A 23,393-nucleotide genomic window follows, 5' to 3' on the forward strand; every position below is an offset into this window, starting at 1 on the left:
TGGTTATTCCTCAAAATTACGTTGGAAGGACGCTTGAGGCGGCCAAACTAAGTCATGGGATCATTCCATGAATTTGCTGATTGTTGAACTCGAATGTTTGCAAAGGTGTAGATGTTTTATCTCCGACACGATCAATGATAGTGATCAATGGTCGCAAAATGTGGGTGGGATATAAGCAGAGATAGATAGTGGCTAGCTGTGGAATCCAGGACGCGCGTTTCGTTCGAGAATTCGCTCTAGATTTCATTACTAGCCACCATCCATCTCTGTGTACATTGCTTGGGACTTACTGGCAATATCGAGACGATCTATGCAGGATGCATATATATGTCAAAAAGAGACTGATCAGTTTCTGTCCTAACACATCAATGGGAAGATTCAGGCAGCCAATACAAATAAAGTATATGAGATGGTTTAAAATCTACCACAGTGGCACAGACGGATAGGTTCTTATCTCTCCACTAGATCTTCAGTTTCAATAATGTTTTACATATTTCCCATATACCTTACTAGTTTCATCTCACTGTGTCCATATGGTACAGCGATTCAGTCGAATGTTTGCTTGAACTAGGTATTATGTTATTTCAGCTTACTGAATGATCGATATTTCAGTTATTGTCAACTAAAAATGCCACAGTGCGATAGATGTTCGAAGGGTGCAAAAGTCATCAATTTATAAAAATAGACTAGTGGCCTCAAATTATTCTTTACAGCATAAAACGTCTAATCACTAACTTTGTATTGTAACTAACTAGTGGTTTGCTCAATAAACAAAAGTTATTGACGCAGAATGGTGAGGGTGATATTTTGTTAGAATTCCTAATTAAATAACTAAAACCTGCTACTCATCTCAAGTATATTTGTGTTTTGTTTAGAGGCATTTTGATAAACATAGCTAAGATTTATTTGAAATATTCTCTGTAACCTTATTTCTTTCTTAAAACAACATATACACCTTAAATTAAACGATCACTTGGTCCTCCAAAATATCATGTACCAGTTTAAACATATCACAATGTTGTCTCGAAATATCAGCAAATACTTGCGTTTACTCTAAAGCTCAGGTGTAATAATAAAATAATTATATATATACTAGAACGTGCTTCAGTTACGAGATCAGATAGTGAGCTTTGGACCAAATAAATGAAATTTATAAAAAGCACTTTCAGATGAAAATTTCCAGCACAATAAGGCATATAATTTACTATTTAAATCATATGACATTTATGGAAAATTCATTTCCCTCAGGTTTTTATTGAAATCATCAATCAATGGATAGTCACTCTAACCGTTGAAGCTACCGTTTGTTTGCTTCAGTTATTTCAATGACTTCCCTATAGTGTTTTTTTTCTCTTAAAATGCATTAAGAGAGATATAACACGAGGTCAGTTCATTTTGAATTTTCCCCACTATTCCAATACAGTTAATGCGCTTTAAAAATGGAATCACAAGGGAAATACCTATTGCTTCGTACGTAACTATTTCATAATACACAGTAGTGTTTGAAAAAAATAACTTACGGATCTCTAACTTTACCCAAAATATCACCATGCTTCATTTTGTGATCACTTTGTGTTTTGTTCATAATGGCTATGTTCTGATTGTTAGAATCACTAAACGTCCAATTCATAGCTCGACCTACGTGTATTCCACGTGGGTCACAATTTGTATGCATACCAAATACTTGTTTATCATTAAAACTTGGTGTGTTGATAATTGTAATTAAAAAAAGCAATATGATCAGTAGTAATGTTTATTTTAACAATAAAATTATGTGAAATGTCCCTGAGGTTTTTTATCTACGCAGCTAAATAAATTAAGGATTGAAAAGATCCTCAAAATCGATATATTTAGTTAGATAAATTATATCGAAGCATATTGTCAGACGATGACTAAAAGTAAAGCCTACAAGTATTTTCTCCCGTAGAACACTCGTCAATCTACATTTGGATGTCTATATTCCTTCCTAGGGCTTGAACCCGGAAAGACATATCGATTCAGTGCCAAACTTAGCAACGTGAAGCGATAACTCCTTGTAATTATTCACCACAATGAGTACCTACAAAATATCTCAGTAATTGGCTACTCCAATGCATGAAAACTTTCCGGGATGATTTTAAATAGGTGATTCATCATCTAATCTATAACTTATGGGCGTGAAAAACTGATCTCAATGTTTTATTTTCTGTGTATATTGGTGTACAGCACCTCATGTGCGATATCAATTGAACGCGTTGGTCTTCACGTCGTATGTGCTACGAGCTTACTTTAACCGACAAACTACTGAAGAAAAGGTAGTAGTAGTGAACAACACCGACTATTCAGTAATGTGTACCCTGGGATTTAAAGTCTCACAGCGTGCATATTGCCTTTGGATTACTTAAGTTAAATCCAGAGCATCATATTTCTAATGCCATTCATTTCACAAAACAACATGACGACCAACCACTTGCCTCATTTATAATAGTCTTACTCGCAATACGGTTCACCTCCACCAGTCGAAAATTCACACCAGAACCTTGGAAATTTATCTCAACATTAATCACCACTGAGTCCATGATTATCTTTTAACTCGTCAGTTCTAGACTAATGACAAATTATGAGTTTGCGAAATTCAGTAATAGTTCAAGTTTTTCATGGTTCGATTTAGTATTCGCTTATTTAATTAGCAGTGCGTTGTAATCCTTTTATCAAAATAAAGCACATATGAAGGTGATATTTAAAGTCATATATTTAACTTTAATTACTCAGTTGTATGCTTCTACATTTTACCTCTTAAATAAATCACAGGCGTCAGGAACTTATAATAAAAATCTGATCTTTGTTTCCAGAAAACGTCCATACACCCTTCTTCACAGTTTGCTTTTTATTTTACCGCTCACGCAACTAGTTTAATAAACTGTCACTTGAGGCTTTACCTCATTTTTTGTCAAATAAGGTGCTATTGCAAATTTGTGGTACACATTTAAATGACTGGTTACCATTAGTCCTACGTTCATTTTTATTCGTAAATGCCAAATCAACATAGATTTACGTAGTTGTAGATAGTTTAAAAAAAACCTTGACCCTAAGTTACATTTCAGTTGTCACTTGTTACCAAGACGCATCTAGAGTGCTGAATGGATTGATGCCCTCTTAAATATCTGGACCCAAGTGAACCAGTCTCACAATCTGTGACTTTGCCAATGAGCCATTTGAACTACAGAGGACCTCCTGTGAAACTGAGGTATTTGCATTGATTAACAACTGAACTGATATCATTTTTATATTTGTATCGGATTGGGTGATGACTGCATTTTACGGATAAAACTCCAGGTAAGCCACTTGTATGGAGCTTAGATTAAGAATATCTTTTCGATTACATATGAGAACCTAACATCAAAATATTTCATGTGATAGCAAGTTACTTGAATTAGTGGTCAAGCTGCAACATTATTTGCAGAATTTAATTGGCATCAAAGTAGGAGACAAACATGAAATTATTCACCACTCAGTAATCAGTCATTATAAAATGAAACTTATCTTAGTTGAGAGCCATGATGATAAAGATACAATTAAGGAGTTATATTTCCTCGATTATTTTATATTTTTAAGAGATGTATACCTCATAAACTCACTAATCCATACATGTTTTAACAGTAAACATTATTTGCAGATATGCAATTTGACTAACTTTTTATAATTTCTATGCGCCTGCTCACCAGGGGATAAATGTTTATGCGAAATGAGATAATGTTGATGATTCTCTAATTCTTCATTTGTAATATCAATACGTTTTCTTCGTGGGTTTATTAAATCTCCGGCTCTTTCCCCTAGATAAATGAGAATTCCGGTTACATTCTGGTAACATAGCAATCAAGATGATGGCATTAACTTTGTGACACAACAGTACTTGATTTCTTGTGAGACTCTCTATACTTAAAATGAGGTCATGAAAACAAACAACCGGATCCATTTTCTTGCTTAACTTGATCTTCGATGCAAAGATGATTTCATTTGACAAGATAAGTCAGCAATTATAAAAATAAAGTTTTATCTAATATTATTGTTAAAATATCGTAATTGCATGCTTCCTTTTTACTCAAGCTGAGCACACTTGTATGTTTTAACCTTTATGGTCATTTAACTTTTTGTCTGATTGAACAGGATAACTAAGCTGTCATTGTTGTTGAAGAGTACCTTTTTCTCTAATATATCCAATTATTGTATATAGTTTCAAAAATTAAACTGACATTCCACTTTGAAGATGAACATAAAACAGTAGGACATAAGTGAAGTTAAAAAGACCATACAATGAAGGTGAACGGATATTGTTCATCATGTCAGTCTATTCTTTAGATTTAACAGATCAATAAATCAGTTTTTATTTTGTGTCCTAATAACAAATTACAACACCCAAGGTAAATATTTTTTTCTAATTTTTAGTAAACGTAAACAATGTAGACCTCGCATGTTCACTCATCACTACCTTTTTACGATCAGTACATTTATTTAATTATCACGTTGACTTTACCTTTTTCATATATCATTCCAAATGTTGTTTTATATTTATCCAAATGAGGTGGTAAATCTTGTATGGATGAACATCCAAGCGGCCGTTTTTTAGTTGAATCATATATTGCTTCCTGATTTCTCGTAATTATTTCACTTAATAAAGTTTCTTTTGTTGGTCTAATTAAATCCATGATTTCAGTCCTGAAAAAAATTAAGATGAATAAACATAACTAAACTGGGTTAATTTGAATCCAAATATGTCGCAATATTTAAAACTACTCAATGAGTGAAACTGCTCTACTTCTTAGCGATTTTTTGTAAACAGTGTTCATTGCCATGTCATTAATAAATGCTGACATTTGTAGTATGTGCGTTGTCAGTTAGCATATATTCAGCTGATAGGTTTGCGGAAATTATTAAGAATTATGGCTGGGTTTTATCACAGATTCGTGTAAGCTCGGCAGATATTACAAACCAAAGAACACTGTACACCCATTTGGTTGTAATATATGACTAACCAACAATTTCCACTCACGATAGTAAGCTCACCATATTTAGTGACCTATCTTTTAGTTACCCATAGTTCAGAGATGTAAAATGCCAATTACTTGTGGTTGTTGTAAATCCTTCATTCTTGACGCTTGGTCTCGTCGGCATAAAAATGTACTTGATGCACCACTCTGTAGTACACTTGACACTTTATAAGCAGTATAGCGTGTTGTTAACCTCAAATCATGAACCGGTCAATGTTAGACGACCAGTAAAAACCTGCAACCAATGGACGGTGGTTTTGGCCTTGTATGGAACTACTTGTCAGTGTTCATCCATGATCCTACACGCGGGCCTCAAACCCAACATTCTTCGCATCACACGAGGACTATTAACCTCCAAACCACTGAGTTTGTATTCAACGGTGTCAATCTTTAAAGCCAACCAATGCCATGCTAAGGCGAAACCACTGTTCGTCGGTTTCAGGTTTTTGATGATGGTTTCAAATCTATAACTTCATGATTTCAATGAAATTTGAACAATTTCCACAACCTCAAACAGACGATTTTAAAAGTTGCCCTATATATCCAAGCCGGCATTTTGTTAGTACTCAGCTCATCATGACTAGAGCGGCCCTGAAAAAATTTAAGTAACCTTAACTTCAGACATTTTAATTTCCTTTCCTCATAAAAGATATTTGTGCGAACCGCTTTCAAGATCTTGGTATTATTAGTAATCTATTTTTATGTTATCCGCTTGACCTAGCTACCTAACTAGATTCATTAAACGAGATATAGAATAAGAGTTTAATACTAGTTATTAGGACTATTCATATCAAACTTTAAACACAAATTTGTTTTCACTGTTCATATTAAGGATATATGACTGACAAGCTCTTTTTGTAAATAGTTTTTAATATTATTTGTATTTATTTTGTCAATCTTTCACTGTATGTATATTTATCATTAAATTACTGTACCTGTTGTTTTAGTGAATGACCTTGAACACATTATCCGTCGTGTTACTGACATAGCGTGACATACTGTTGCTTGCTCTCAAATACATTGCTATATACACATACCTTGTTCTACCTTCGTCTGTGATTGAGCTAGCTGCATCAAAAATCAAACATTATCTGCATTTACAGACTGTGAGTCGGAATATATCATACCTAACATTGGTTTACATTACTGGAGAGTCCAACAACCTGAGCGGAATTACTGAACGTTTATAATTGTGGAATTTTAGTACCAGACCCAATCCGAAGACGCGTCAACTTGGTGAACTTAAGTAAAGTCCCAAATTTTCTGTTGTATTTGTAACTGTTAACATTATTATTTACTCTTTATAACTTGGCTAACACTTTTTCATGTTCATATTTGTCTGGTCCACCACAATATATTTAAATCAATTTAGCTGATGCTAAGTTATATATTGCTTAATGTAATTCAATAAAATCATTGTACCACATAAAATATGAAGTTTTTGACGTTTATTTCGGGTTTTAATAGCGTTTTAAGAGAACGAACATGATCGTTACAAAGTTTAAATACTTTGGACGATGTAGTGAAGTGCCTATTCGTTTACTCCCACGAGAACCACTACAGTAAGACAATTTTCTGTCAAAAACAAAGGTTCAAGACAAGTTTGTTGGTCATTAAAATATTTGAACGACTCAGGCTTCACCATAAGCTATTTAAGTGGCATACAATCAGCTTTACTCCGTTGTTTTGCATAGAAGAAATGAACGCACAGTGCCCTTGCAGACATATCTATTAGTTGTCGAAACAACCAAGGATGCGCCTATGATTTTGCTTAGTAACACAAATTTATCTGGGCTGGTTGATAAGTGTAGAGACATAGGTAATAACCATCAGTTTTAAAATACAAAGCATAGAGAATTAAAACTTTGATTTCGATGCTGGAAGAAATTAAAGGATAATTGGCTTTTTAACGTTTTATCGACAAGATATACAAGAACAGTCGGTGAGACTCTAATTTATGGACGAGCCAATCAGAAGCGTTTTAGAGATCTCAGGGATACGGCCTTTCTTTTTTATTTTACGGGCCGACAGTTTTCCCATTTTCTTTTTATTTCCACTTAGAAGTATTTATATGACATAAATACACTTCTTCGATAGGTTCAGTACTATGGCCTCACATAGCAAAATGTCGACGGGCTGCCTATGCAAAATCAGTCATCATCCAAAAGCTTGTATCTCACAAACTTTTCTTTGCTGGCCACTTCATGTCGCATAAATCTTGCATTATCTAATTCAGGATCATTAACAAGAGTATGGAATAGTTTCCACTCGTTTGTGACAGGCTTCACCCACCTGTTCGGTCTTTTAGTTATCTTCAGAGTTAACGTCTGAGCTCATGATAAAAATAAGTGCATATACTCCCCTTCAGTACACTCTATACAATCATTCATTCTATATTTATCGCACATCTCACAAGAACCATTCTACAATAAGATGGATTTGTAGAACTATTTAAACAACAAACTGGTTCCAGATAGTTCGAATGACTCATCAAGAAGCCTTCCGTATTTGGTTGTACTTCATTTTAACCCCTTTGGTTTTCAAAAGAACCACTTACACGATATGCAGTAAATAGCTCAAAAATACGGCCTAGATAGCAACAAAAAACCTGTGTTTATACTTCATTAAAACAAGAAACTCTCGACCTTCATTAAACGCAAGACGTCCTTCTTGATCTCTCATCAGTGGATTTGAACTTCAGGCGAGACAATCGTGAACTGATTACTTGGTAAGTTATGTGTTTTTTATGTTCACAAACTGTTTTTTCTAGTTATTGAGGTAAAGAAATCCCCAATATATATATTGATATGTCCTTGATATTGATGTTGACCTCATTAGTTTTACTGGTGATACCCTAGCTGAAGGCAATTTGGTATGCTTTCTCATCAGATCATGTAAGCTATGCTTGGCACCCCTTGAAACTGCTAGCCAGCCTATATCAAACGCATCTTGACATGTCAGTTCCAGTTTGGAAAGGACAAGAGGCTCGATGGCCTGTGTCTTGGCAATGGTGGTCTCTCAGTTGATCCAACTTTCTTTTGGAAAAGCCGACGGATGTAGCCTCAATCACGTGCTGAGGTAAAGAATTCCACTTGTTGATCAGTCAATGGGAAAGTCGATAGTCAACTGACAAGTAATTTGTCCTTGGCTTGTGAACGTTTTTGGAGTGTCCTCGTAAACTCTCTGTTTTGGAAAACAAGAAAAATGATAGCGTATCAGGTGCAAATTTTTCACTCAGCAATTTGAGAACTGTAATCAAGTCGCCTCTAGTTCTACGATATGACAAACGGGATAAGGTATAGCTTGGCCAGTCGAGCATCAGTCGGAAGCTTCGCTATTCCAGGAATCAGCTTTGTTGCTGTTCTCTGAACCTTTTTCAAAAGTTCACTGTCTTGTTTTAAGCAATGGCCAGTCAGTTGTATGCAGTGCTCAAGTTTAGGACGTACGAATACTGTTTGCAAAGTCAAAAACTTTTTAGCGTCGACAAGAATAAAAGACTCTAATTATTGACCACGAATTTCTATAACCTTTGGCGGCTATTTCACGGCAGTGTTGAGTAGTCTTTAGGTCTTGACTAACGACGAACCCTAAGTCATTGTGTGTCTAGACAACAGGTAGCTCAGTGTTATTAATTGTGTATGTATCTGTACCTTGATGACCGATATACATCGCAATACACTTGGGAGTATTTATTGGCAACTGTCAGGCTTGAAACCATTCAATTAATTTCTCCAGGTCATTTTGGAGTTCTAAGCTATCACCTTTACTTCGTATCACTTTCCATATCTTGACATCGTGAGCATATAGCAGGACCGATGATGATAGGTGGCGAGGAAGGTGATTTACATACAACAGGAATAACAATGGCCCCAAGACTGTACCCTAAAGCACACCACATAGCACAGTTCTCCAGCTAGATAACTTTGAGTTCACCCAACTAAGAAGTCTTTTATCCACATCAAAAAATTGCCTCCAATCCCGACATTTCTTAACTTATATAAGAGCCGGTTGTGCGGAACCTTGTCAAAAGCTTCACTGAAATCAATGAAGGCTACGTCTACAGGTAGCTTTTGGTCCTTAAGAGCGCACCAGCTTTCACGAGCCACTAATAAGTTAGTGAGACAAGAGTAACTTATTCTGAAACCATGCTGCTTCTCCGAAAGGATCCGGTTTTTATCGAGATACTTAAACAGCTCCTTCCGAATAATCTTTTCTAAGATTTTAACAACCACACTAGTTAGGTTAACCGGTCGGTAATTCTCAGGTTTATGTTTCGTACCTGTTTTGAAGACAGGACTTACTATGGCATTCTTTCAGTCTTTTGGTAAATGACCCTGGGTTACAGGTAGATCAAATCATATAATTAAAGGGTTCACAACGAGGTTCTATATTTCCTCTAGTAGCCTAGGATGCAATTCATTGGGCTCCGTGGATTCACCCATGTCGAGCTTATTTGGCAGACCAAAGACACCGAGTTCTTTAATGGTCACGCTATCCAGTGTATGTGTGGGGGGATTTGTATGCGCTGACGGGAAGTGTGCTTCTATGGTATATACATTGCTAAAGTAGTTTTAGAATACTTGAGCTTTACCAAAGTCGTCCACTAATGATGAGACGGTACTGTCTCCCCATAGTGCAGAAATATTTCCTCTTCTTTTTGTCTTTTGGTTTATATACGAATACAAGCGTTTAGGATGTTCTATAGATTCCGTAACAATCCTCTCTTAGTACAATTTTTTAGACATACAGAGGGTCGAGGCAGAGGTATCCCGAGCTTTTTGACACTGAGATTTTGTCGCATCAGTCCCCAGTAACTTAAATCCATACCACATCTTTCTTCTCTTACGGAGAAGGATGTGACCTCCCTAGTGAACCATGATGGAGTGTTTCTCGGCCCCCTTGGTATAGTCCAAGAGATGTGGGGTACGGTGGCTTTAAAGTATGAATTTCGAAATGGATCCTAAGCCGTTTCACTTGAGGACTCTGGATCTATTGTCCAATCTACTAACGATGCTGAGTGCATGATATCTGATATGTTTGCTTTTCAGAAGTTAGGTCTGGATTGAGCTGACGCGTGCTTGTGACTGTGTTGGGGACGGTATATCCCCAAAATTCATATTTATAATTTTATCATATCGATTAACTTATCGATTAATGTCTAAATATTTGAATGGAAGTCAACTGATGAACTTATCGATTAAATGATTAAATAGCAGTCAATTGACGAACTTACCGATTAAATATTTGAATGCCTGTCGATTGATGAACTTAATGAGTAATGTTTAAAAAAACATTCTACTATGACAATATCGATTATATATATATATACGTTTTAAATTGTGTTTGAGTGCTCGCTCGTTTTCTGGCTGTTTGTGGAATATGTCTTCCATACCAAGCTTGGACTTCTCTTTCTAGATAGCGGGGCTGAGACGCATCAATAGCTAGATTACTGGTCTTTGGTCACTGAGTCTTGTTCTCGTTCGCAAATTAAGTGAACTCGTGAAGCTTCAAACCTAACAGACTGACAGTCATATAGAAGTCAAAAGTTAAGACTGCGTGACCACTTTCATTTACGGGTGGCATATAATGGAGGTTCGCAACGTCATCCTCATAGTGAGTCACTATAAGATCTACTAAGGATGATTCAGGTTCCGGGTCGTTCGTAGTGGCTCCTTTCACATGTTGTACTAGGGCACATGTGATAACTGCATCAACTAGATTCTGCTCGAAGGAATTATCCGACCATTCAGTTCGCATATTTTCCAAGTCTGTCATAGGAACATTAAAATCACTTAGGATTAGACATCGACCACTTTGTGGCCAAGTATTAAGACTGTTCAGAAGGACCTCATTTACCTAACAGCTTGGACTGAGATAGACCAAACCAATCAGCAGCTCTTGTCCCTTGCATTTCATGCGGCAACTAACGGATTCACACGTCCTATTCTCATGGGATACTCTGTCGATAATGGCAGATGGGATAGCATTCCTAATGAATAGAGCTACTCTCCCTCCTTTACGCTTTTGTATTCTGTCGGTCCTTAGTGTTGTAAAACCCTCAAAATCAAGTTTCATTCTATTTGTAGACTGTGTCAGCCAGGTTTCTGTGACTGCGATTATGTCTGGCTTTGTAGAGCCAGTCTGTACACCTAGTTTTGATAGCTTATTGAGCAAGCTTCGGGCGTTAGTGTAACAGATCAGAAGCCTATTTAAGTAGTTTTGTGCTTCATCCAGAGTGACTTCGGCATCATTCTCTGTCGAAGCCTTACAACCCGAAAACTCACAATTTTCATGTCCTTTTCGTCAGCGTCTAACCTAAGTTGTAGTTCTTTTTCCGCTTCCCGTCTTTTTACACAGTCTGTCAACGGCAAGTCCTTATAGATAAAAAGTAGTGAATTCTTTCATTTATGTCCATTCTGCAAAAATGAAGTCACGTTCATTCGGAGATTTGAATGCTACTTTAAGCAGTTTGGATTGATTAGGATTCAAGTTCGCTAGAATACCTAGTCTATACACCTTTAGCAAGGTGACTCCGGAGATATTTTGAGGCATGAGTTGAATAAATAGCTGTTTTATCAGCACAATGTCATTGTAACGGAAAGAGAACAGTGAAAATCCCTCTGCAGCTTCTTTGTTGAACAGTATTTTCATTTATTTGTTCCTTCTCCCTTTTGTGTATTCCAACCTTTGTTTCGATCTCGTTTAACCATGTCTTTTGTTCTTCAGTCTTCCCCGTTTGAGCCTTTTATTACGTGATTTTGATTAAAGACTTATTTTTGTTACCTAATTTTCTATTGCATGCTGCCGGACCATTGACAGTAAGGTTGTGTTTGACTAAGCTCAAGGTCACGGCGTGGTTTAGTTTGTGACTGTTAACCTTCTGACTGTCTGCTTGGGAGAATTGCTGCAATCCCTGCAGATAGATATTTGATCCCATCTTATTGGGAATATTTGTATTGATTCTCAGGTATCAAACCCTTTAGTATTAACTGTCTCTTTCATTGTTTAGCGCGCTACTTTGCGTTAGAGAAACTTCTGACTGTATAGCACAGGCTGTACCGTTTGAGGTATTTTGTATTTTTGATGTAATTCGTTCTGTTTTCTTAATTAGAACCGTTTATATTGAGCACAGAGTTTGTGTTTTGATATAATATAATACGAGTATCTCAAAGACGCGTTGTGGGCTATACAGAGGAACTTGGTCTGGTCTAATCGAATAAATTTTGGGTCCGTCAGTCCGTAGTTCCAACCGAATATTGGCTGTTCGGTCGTTACAGTCATGATCAAAACGAGTTTTTGGTTCAGATCTTTCACTTTCCTTAATTCTATGAAAAATAACCGATCTGTCACCGTGATCAGCTTTCGATCTCTCGACTACTTTTATGGAGGCAGGATCGCCTTTTATATCGCTATATTGTTTCTTCATTACAACCTGTGCCCATTCGTCGATGTTGCTTGGATCAGCAACCACAATCGTGCCAAATATACTGTGGGACTTCAGAGGGTTGTCGAGGACTTAAGAGGTTAGGTTATGTTTCCCGCTAGAAATAGATCGAGCCTTGCGATCGCGGTTTCTAGGCGTTTCCTGCTGGAAACCATAAAGAAGACGGGGGACAGAAGAAACTTCATTTCTTGAGTTTTTAGTTAAGAAAGACCCCTTTGAAGACTGATTTTTCTCCTTTGGTCGATGTGAGTCAGCTGTTTTCAGACCCACCTGAGTTTGCTTCACACCAATTTGCGTATCAACAGAGCGAGTACTGTCCGATGTGTCCCGACCATGCTTGTCAAAATGCTTTTTTGCAGTATTTACCAATGAGATTGCCTCCGTTAGCAAGCTGTTTGCATCCGAACAGCACTGTTGACAAAGCCATACGCAGCCGTTTTGACTGGACCGTTTGAAAGCCGCAGGCGTTAAATTCATGCAAACTTCGTGACAACAGTCTTTGCACTCATCGCATTGCATGCCGCTTTCGATAGCTTTCCAAGTTTATTTTGAACCCCTTACATTTCTGACTTCTGATCTGACTTTGTAGTGTGCTCCGATTATAAGGGCGTTACGTGTAAGATCGTTGTCGAACTGTGACTATTTGTGGCATCTTTAGTGGTGAGACTGACGTAATCTGGTAAATTAGATAAAAACCTGTGAGTTTGTTATTTCAACTAACAATCTTTTTATTTTTCATGTATTGTGTTATTGGTTTGATATTTCCAGACAATTTTTTCTTACTCATTTGTATATCTTATCTTCTTGATGACGGAACAGACACCTAATCTGTTCAGGATGAAGAAACTTTTGTCTTCCACTGTTCAACTTACGCCATTCAGGCTCGGTAGTACAGAAGCCTGGTTCTGCTATTTGTGTCATCTTTATATTAAATGAAGTCGATGCAGTAAATGCATCCAACAGAAGGTCACCTACAGCAGGTTTTCTGCTGAGGGTGACTTTCTGTTATTTTCATTTTCTTTATACTCGAAGATTGAGAACAAATAAAATAAATAGGAACTAGAATAAGAATACACTTGAATGTATAAATGAGTAATTCAATCAACCAACGCATATCGTATAATTAACAATAAAAGCACAATAGGACTGAATGCAGCCACCTGAAGTGACATTGCGATAGTAAAATAATCTAGGACTCCGTAAAACTAATGTGATCTGCATGTGCTCAAGTGAATTGAAATTATCCAGTTTGCGGATTATTCAGTGTGTCTCAAGTATTTTCAGACCAATAAAATAATGTAATGTGATAGACACACACACAAACAAAGGTATACTAGAAAGATTCACATATAAACCATCCGACAACTGAGGGCAAGTCAACCATCAACAATCAAATCCTCATTCAGATACCGTATACCGAAATGCGTACACCATTGTTTTGATCTGGCTTGTCCGTACTAAACACAGTTCTTTCAGATCACGCTGAGAAAACCTCGTCAAGTACCAGACAACACAATGATATTTTAAGGAATATGATCACTGTGTCACATTTTTTAAAGGAACCTCTGCCATGATTGGTGGTTGGTTTCTTTCCCCACGACTCAACTATCAAGGTGGTCAGTTGTTCTGAGAGTCGAACTGGTATCAAAGGAGGGCTGTCAATCAAAAATATGGCATCTTATTCGAAATACGTAAGGGGAAGCATTTCACTTTGACAGTGAAACAATTTCAATGGATACCACGATGTGTCAGATCATGTGTCATAGGACACTAAATTGGAATAGGACCCTAATCAGGATATTTTCATGTTTCACTTTAGTTCTATCAGTAAATCACTGATGTGGCGAGGAATTCTATCGTCAGCTTCCTTCTTTTCCGATCATTTGAGTTTTCGGGCTCCAACCCGTATCTCCACATAATAGCTCTTCAACAAACTATGCTAGTTTTGAAGCTATCACGAGTTCACTTCATCTGAGAACGAGAACAAGACTCGGAGACCGAAGGCCAGTAATTTAGCTATTGATGCATCCCAACCCTGCTAACATGAGGGAGAAGTCCAAGCTTGGAATGGGAAGTAAATTCTGCAAACAGCCAGAAATGAGCGATAACAAAAAACTGTTGTGAGAGGTGAAACTGCAGATTTTGATAGCAGCGTTTTATCGATCGATTTCAGTGTGTCACGTTAACACACGCACGAACGACCTAGCAGCCTAGAATCCTGATTGGCCCTGCTTCGCTGTCTAGCCCAGCCAGTTGAGTCCACAACGCGAGTCACAGCTTCTGAGATATGAATCATTATATTTCAGACATACTCTATTTATATACCAATCAAGCAGACCACATCGTACCATAACAATAGAAAACAACATTTGTACAATATTTAACAAGTGAAATAAATATCGATCAATAGGAAATGTCCATTTAACGTCCAAGGACACCATTAGACTTAACACGATAATTATTGGTATATTTTTCCGAACATCCTAACACAAACACGATTCCAAACGTATATGTACAGTGCGAAACCGTCCTTGGGGAGAGTTACCAAAATAGCATACTAAACGACGCAACGGGCCAATAGGGTTTGGGATATTTTCCAGTGGAAAATACGACATTAAGGTAACAGGAGCGCTTTTAGCGCGAAAACAAATATGTTCACATTTTCTGAATAAATTACAAAATTAGGTCCTTTCCCAAGTGAGTTCTGGGGATCTAGCGTCCCCAACACACCTCTTTTTAATAGCGTAACTTCATGAGGTCGACTTGCATCTTGACTGTTGCTCGTCGCTGTCGGAGAGGCCACCGTCTGGAACGGAGATCAGCCTTTTGTTGAGCTTCTTGATCGGTGGTCTGGGGCTAACCGTTTGCGTAACTGATTCCGATGGCGTTGTCACCTGTCACCGCCTACCTCAACTTCGTACATGACTCAGCCAACCCTGCTGACCACTCGCGCTCCCGTCCATGGACCATGGTTGGTCTGTTTTCACGGGCAAACACAAGACATCCCACTTCGTACGCGGATTGATTTTCAAATATTGTCAGTACTGGTGTCGGTGCATTACTTGGACGCATCGGGCTGTGGATCGTCTTCAGTCCTCTTCTCATGAGGATCTCTGCTGGAGACTTTCGCTCCGACAACGTCTCATTTGGTGTTGTTCGGTACACGTATAAGAAATTTTGCAACGCGTCCGCTGGCGTCCCCTCCCCTTTTGTCTTAGTCAAGACTCTTTTAAACGTATCCACAAACCTTTCTGCTTGCCCATTCGACTGCGGGTGGTATGGTGGCGAGCGTAAGTGTTTTATGGTTAGCCGTTGACAGAATGACTGGAATTGGCTGGAGGTGAACTGTGAACCGTTGTCAGATACAATGGCACCTGGTATACTATTTCGGGAGAAAATTTCTGTGAGGATTTCTATTGTTTTAGTCGTCGTTCGCGGTATTACAGGTTAGATTTCTGGCCATTTCGAAAGGGCGTCGACTATAACTAGATACATGATTCCGTTAATCGGGCCTGCAAAGTCGACGTGTATCTTGGATCAAGGGTGATCAGGTTGTGGCCATGAAACTGGTGGAACTTTGGCGCTCACTTTTGCCGCTTGCTGACACCGCATACATTTTCCAACCAATTCTGTTATATGTTGATTCATTAGCGGTCAATATGCATAACTCCTGGCTATGGGTTTCATTCGTCTAACCCCCGGATGACCAAGGTGGAGCTGTTTCAGCACTTTTGCACGAAGGGATTCTGGCACAACCACTCTTTCTACGAACACCAAGCAGTCGTTTACAGTGCATAGCAAATCCCGCCGCTGATACAGCTGTTGCATTTTACCGTCAAACTTCTTAGACGGTCAACCGTTGGTGACATAGCTCATAGTCATCTTCATGATAGGGTCGCTCTTAGAAGCGTTTTTTATGTCCGTTGCAGATACCGGCAAAGCTCGTATTGTGGTCCTCAGATAACATTCGGCATGGTCTTCCGCTATTTCAATTGTTATAACTTGTGACCGCCGATTAGAGAGCAGCGACTTATCGATTGGATCAAAGACGCGTAAAACACGTAAGAACGACATAGAGTCCCAATTGTCCCTGCTTCCCTGTCTAGCCCAGCCAGTTAAGTTCAGAACACAAGTCTCAGCCTCTGTGATATGAATCATGTATTTCAAACATACTCTGTTTATATACCAATCAAGCAGACCACATCGTACTATAAAATGGAAAATAACATCTGTACAATATTTGGCCGACGGGAAAATGATACGTGAAATAAATATTGAACAGTAGGAAAATGACACGTGAAATAAATATCCACCAGTAGGGAAACGACACGTGAAATAAAAATTGACCAATCGGAAAATGATTCCATTTCAAGTCGAAGGATAGCATTAGACTTAATAGGATAATTTTTGGGATATTTTCCTAAATATCCCAACAAACTATCGATTAACGGTTGAAATGGGATAACCCGTACGATATTGTGACAATTCTTATTTAGAAGGTGTCCGTTGAGTTTAAGTATCACCTGGGTTAGATCTCCATGTGTGTCAGAAGGGGAATGGGGATGGTGGTTGGAAGATGAAGTTACCCTTGTCCAATGATGTTCCAGAGGTTGATAATGTTGCAGCAACCAATACACGCATCTGCTTACAGTGACGACCCACACAGTGCATGCCGCCTCATTGTAAATACAGTGTCTCCTGTTAAAAGAATCACCATTCCAAGCCTGGAGTTAGCGGGATGAACAAAATTTGAAAAACTTATCCTCGTATTTATTTTACAAGCTTAATTATATCGCTAACACAGAGTATAAACAGTACATTTGTGGACCGTTGGCTGCTTGTAGTTCGCATAGTTCTTTGGAAGACTTGCGCTACTACGCGGAGCTCGAGCATAACCCAGCAGATAAGATAACGGTGGCTCAGTGAAGAAAAGTGACCTCAAAGTTTGGTTAGAAGCTCCTGAATTCTCGAAAGACAGTAAACTTTTAATCGTTCTAACCAATGTCCATCATTGAACGTTAAATTTAAGGGGTTCTTTATCAGAACCAGTATGAGCATCAGAAGAAAGGAACCCTACTCTGTTTGAGATAGTCATCCGCACTGGATGAAGCTTAAACATTAGCTATGGATGTAAAATCCTACTCGATAGTTTTGTGTTTGGACATCTCTCCATGTACACACAGTTGTAGTTTATTCTTTTTGATCCATTAAGATGTACATTTTATTGAAATTCTGATTCCAATCAAGATGATACCATTTAAATTTTGCTGTACTTTTTCACGTATTCATTCAATTTCCATGTTCTATCTAAACTACATATATTCTGTTTTAGTTAACAGTCGGTTGTGTTACCTGCTATATTGATTTGCTTCTTTTTATCGATAATGTTGCTAAAATTGACTGGCATTCTGTGTTTTTGGTTGTAAATTCAAATATTCTTTCAGAAAATGAAAAATCAAATATTATCTTTCTTAACCATCTGCATGTTATTTATCCAAAATAATAGAATGGCATCCCCATGTTGATAGAAAAATTTGTTTGTTGCACTCGGTAATTCTCTTACATCCCTTATCAGTTTATCTGATGTAATTTATATTTGTCCACTGACTGAATAATTATTCATTAAATGACTAATCGGTAATATTTGTTTAGTTATTAATGTATACTTAAATTTATAATGAAATGCAAAACTGTCATTCACTCAACTAATGTGTTTGGAGTCAACTGGGCGATATCGCGTATCTAAATTAAATTGACTTAGTTTGAAGCTACAATGAATATTTGTATTTAAGCCAAGCATTTAAGATCGATCACTCACTGTGGTTAATTTTAGTGTCAATGAATTTGATGTTACTGCACGTATATTCTAGATGTCGGTGCAAGAATCCAAATAAACCCAATGAAGATGGAAGTTTAATAGATTGTGGTGGTCCGGAAGTTGTCTCCCACAGACTTGAATGGGCTCGTGTGTCAGCGGCAGATCCTAATATTAAACATTCTCAAGATCATCTAAACGTTCAACATATAAATAACTGACCACAAAATATCAAAATATTAGTGAAGAATTTGCTCAAACAACATAGGTTCTGACTGGTATTCAATAAAGGTATTGGCTAATGAAAGTAGAAATCATGGTAAAACGAATGATAGAAAGTTGTGTAATTTTCCATGAACCGAAAGCAAAACAGAGTGAATCAAGGATGATCCCCCTACTGATATGTAGCATTCGCTCAGGGTACTTTAACATTCATGCAATTAGAAAAGACCATTCTGGACCTCGTACAGTGTGAAGAAATAAGTCAATCAAGCAGAGACATGGCTGTGTTGTCGCATGTCTCCAGGTCAGAACTGTAGAATTATGGTCTACCTCGTCATTAGTACAGGTATAACAAAAGAGCTAATCCTAAAATTGTAGATTTGTCATGAAAAGGCTACCTAACCTATGAGGTCTTCTGTGGAAGTCTCGTCATGGTCTACACAGATGTGTCGTATTGTAACTATCGGCAATATGTTTTGCCTATCTAAAGAACACAGTAAAGCTGGAGATAGTACAATATGTTTTATATGAATAAAATATATAAGTTATACAAGCGTGACCACGCATGCAGTGCTGAGCCATGCTATCGAATTAGATTGAATGAATGTTCTCGCGTTCTCCACTGTTGAACATGGACCTTTTCAATAATTATATGTTCGGCTTCAAAGATCGTGTGGTTAGGGTCCAATGCCACTATAGAACAATCCATATAAAGGTGACTAATTTTTAATGGTAACATTGCGTTTCGTTAAGAAGTGTGGCTGTGAAACTACACAGCAACAATGTGTAGAATTTCTTAGGTGCGTTCTCTGAATTACGACAATTCGTATGACAACAAAACTAACGTAAAATAAATAACATGCTACCTAATAAGTAGATTCAGCTGAACTTCAAGTCTCCATCATCTAGAAATATATGCAGTGTGAGACCAGAGACTCGAAATGTATGCCAACTGCCTTTGTTGATTATCAAGAAATAATTTTTGCTTGGTAGAACATTAGTTACCTACTTAGTAAAGATGGGAAGGATACCCAATAATTGCCTTCCAGCCCCCAAACCACAAGACGTCAATGATGTACTAGACCTGTCCACCTAAGGTTTGTCATTACTGAGTGAGTGTGATATAATTATAAAGTAAAGTACAATTAACCATGATTGTAACAGATGCTGGAATCAAGTTATTTACCTTACTGATAACTTTTAGGAAAAAATATTGAGAGGGCAGCTACTTTCCCTTAAAGTCAGCCAAAAATGATCGACAAAAGAACATGATTTCAAAGGAAGGGCATAATAATTGTAAACATTTCGGCTTGTTGTGAAGAAAGACAGTTTTCAAAAAGGATGGACATATTAATGATGGTACAATGGTATAATTATTTTTCCCTGAGAAATCCGATTAACTTCAATATACAGGTAAATTTTGAATAGATAAGCGTTCTACTGCGAGTCTTACCTGACCCCCAGATATCGTAGAATTTATTAGGGTCATCCATTACTGATGGTTACAAGGACGTTTTGCATTGCATGAGGGAGTGGAGAGTAGGCTTATTGGTTTTCGCATAAGTACGTGCCTACATGCTCATTCATGCCTCCATTCTACACAGTAACACTTAAATTTTCTTAATAAACAGTGATTATATCATCTGTCTTCACAACTATAATGTTCATATCTTTTAATTCTTTCACAGTATCATGTCATTATGGTCTATGGATTCTGAAGTTGACCAATTGTTTTATCTCTGTTTTATCTGACAATGCCTTTTGGAAGTTGTTGATCATTGTCATCTTTTTATTCTATTCCAACTCTTAAGGGAGTCACTAAGAAAACCAAGACATTCTGGAATTCCTCGAACTTTAAGTTTCACACAAGTCTTGAACACAGCGATTGTAACGTTCAGAATTTCCAAAGTTAGTGTTTTGTTAAACCTATGCAGCAATCGGTAACTTATTTGTCAACCGAACAAAACAAGTTGCGAAAACTCCACAACAGCGATGTCATTGTTTAAGCATGTACAGGAATATTATGATAATTAGGAGTATTTGAATTATAGTACTAAGAATCCCAGAAATAACGCAACTGGATCAAGAATTACTGGATAAGCACAAACGAATTCGAAATCAAGCATTCAAAAAGTACAAAGGAATCACTAGTTCATTCAAACACCACATACGCCACAGTTTAAATTATAGTCTAAGTGTCTGTAATCAATTTTACGTCTTCTTCTCAAGTTGTGGTGGTTCCCAGAAAATGGGGCTTATACAAGATATATCGATACACTGGGTTAATAATAATCTACCAAGAGAGTAAACAGTAGAAACCCTAGGTGTCTGTCTGAGAGTAAAAACCAAGAGTAACAAAATACGGTTAGGATACAAACGGTATATTGAACAAACAGATAATAACCGTTATTACGGAATGAATGTTACTTGTAAGCTGCCTCGTGAGATAACGACCACAAAGGAGTTCATGTGATTGACGAAGATTCCTCTGCAAGTGATTGTACCAACGGCGTGATGAGGAAGACAGAGTCCGATAGTATTATATAATAATAATCCGTGCCAAAAGTCCAACGTAGTCCCGGAAGGCCTAAAAGGATGTCATAACACTATTATGTTTTCAATCAAAGACCGTGGCCAATAAAACAGAAAAACAGATGACGTAGGTAGCGTTTTATATATCAAGCAACGCGATAGTCATTTCGTATATTATTCATCAAAACAATTATCACCGATTTAAACAAGTGATACAGAAAAACAACAGATATTGAATAAAAATGTGGTTACATATAAAGTGTGACAAATTAGGGAGAAAATGTGGTTTTTATTTTGTCTTTACAAAAATCACTGAATATACGTCACCATAAAGTTCATCCTGTGTCTGTCGGACTGTGCATTGGATAAAGATTCCGTATTATCTAGAATGTACTCATTAGCATTAGAATTGACAACCGAAATTGGAACTGACTCACCTGGTTCCTGAAATTGTATTTGATCAACATGTCGACTGTGTGTACTTAAGTCATTGATGTTTAGAACTAGCACCACCGATTTTCAGACATTCTTCAGAACAATACCCGTAAATGGTAGAAGATCATTTTCCCGATAATATGTAAGTTCCGAAGACTCCAAACATCTCATATTCGACCGAAGAATTCTTCTTTTTAATAGCTTTGCTGGAGTCTCCTTCGTCACAGAATGTCTGGCATTTCTATATTGCGATAGAAAGAAATCTACTCCCCTCTCCAGCTCATTATATGTTGAGGCAGCAATAGAATCAATAACAGTCTTTAATGTCTTGACAAAACTTTTTGCCTGACAATTAGAACAAGGATGTCTGGGAGCAGTAAACAGATGCTTGCATCTTATACCGTTCAACCAGATAATGACTGCATCTGCAGCAAAATGAGAGCCATTATCAGTCACTAACGCCAAAAAACCCCTTCCCGACTAAACACCTTTCTCAATGCTTGGATTATGAAAGCACAATTTAGAGAAGCTGTTAAAAAAATTCAGGCCACTTCTAAAAAAATCAATAAACATTAGTCAATAGTATTTGTAGAATCCACACTACGGTTTGAACTGAAGAATAGCCGTTCAGGTAGGTTAGATACGCGCCCTCGCCCGTCAAAATCAAAACAAGTAATCGGGTGAATGGCGGTTCTATTATTCATCATAAATTTAAATATACATCGTTATCTAAACAAATATTACCACCCGGTTATTCAACCAATAATTGTTCAATCAATCAAATCCAAATTACAATAAATAAAGAAGTTGATAAAAGATGCGTGAAAAATTGCCAGTCACAACAAATGAACGCTGTTCTATCCTGACTGGATAGAACACGCACAAAAGGAGGAGCAAATTAGTATGGCTGCCGCTAAGAACAAGTATCAAGTAAAACAACATAGTTGCAGTTTGGGAGGAAACACAAAAACTTAGTGAAAGAGTAAGAAAAATAAAAACTATAATAAAAAATACAAATATTAACAATTCAAATGTAATCAAAAGACAAACAATCTACAACTAAGGGAATCAATAAAAACAAAGTGCAAGTGTATACCTGTAGGGATTTTCACACACACAAAAAGCATTAAAAACGGATCTTACACCGGCCCCAAAAATCACTCCATATCACACAAGCTACCTTGATTTTTATGGTCATGGTTCATTCTTTTACATATTACAATTGGGGAACGAGTAGGACTTACAACAGTAAGCCTACTCAACCTACCTTTATTAATAACCACAAAGACTAATCCGAAGCTTTAAGGAGACCTGCTTTACCTGATTACTTAAAGTCTGTTCTCTGTTGACCAATGACATTCAGGGTACAGATCTAGTCATTCTTTCCCAAACTTCACTCATGTTGCTGGATGAGGGTGGGTTAAAATGCCATTGAACGTGTCTAGCTGACAGTTCATTATTTATCTTCTGCTGATTCAACCGTTGCACAAACATCATTAGTTCAGAGACTGCACCAACGAAGCTTGAAAGATTGTAAATCAATTTAGGTTTCCTTCTCCGAATAAAACGTATTCAGGTCGATATAAAAGAATCAATGAAAAAACTATACATTATTTCAAAATCTAATACCGATATTTCGAAACACGAAAATTCTAGTTAATTTCATTGTTCAATATAATAATGTCAAATAATCAGATCTGCTAAAAAGTGTGGACTGCAGGTTATGATAAGCAGCGTTTTATCGATCAGAATCAGTGACACGGAAAACACGTAGTGGACGACCTAGTGCCCTGATTGGTCCCGCTTCCCTGTCTAGCCCAGCCAGTTGAGTCCACAACGCGAGTCACAGCCTCTCAGTTATGAATCGTTATATTCCAAACATACTCTGTTTATATACCAACCAAACAGACCACATCGT

The 23,393-nt window shown here is 37.4% G+C and overlaps 1 protein-coding gene across 2 annotated transcripts in view; it reads right to left on the minus strand.

Annotated features, from left to right (window-relative positions):
• The window catches only part of MS3_00009578 (uncharacterized protein), a 29,426-nt gene extending 21,746 nt beyond the window's left edge, over positions 1-7,680 (minus strand). Inside the window, exons 1-5 of one of the 2 annotated variants that reach the window (XM_051217957.1) lie at positions 7,492-7,680; positions 7,320-7,450; positions 4,514-4,695; positions 3,674-3,812; positions 1,521-1,700 (exon numbers count right to left, since the gene is read on the minus strand). In XM_051217957.1, the coding sequence (XP_051064392.1) occupies positions 1,521-1,700; positions 3,674-3,812; positions 4,514-4,685 (491 nt within the window). In that variant the 5' untranslated portion in view covers positions 4,686-4,695; positions 7,320-7,450; positions 7,492-7,680. Of the gene's footprint in view, positions 1-1,520; positions 1,786-3,673; positions 3,813-4,513; positions 4,696-7,319; positions 7,451-7,491 lie in introns of those variants that run through there. The other variant, XM_051217958.1, reaches the window with a different exon arrangement.
• Positions 7,681-23,393: the final 15,713 nt, after the last annotated feature.

The sequence above is a fragment of the Schistosoma haematobium genome, chromosome 7 (assembly GCF_000699445.3).
Source record: "Schistosoma haematobium chromosome 7, whole genome shotgun sequence".
NCBI lineage: Eukaryota > Metazoa > Platyhelminthes > Trematoda > Strigeidida > Schistosomatidae > Schistosoma > Schistosoma haematobium.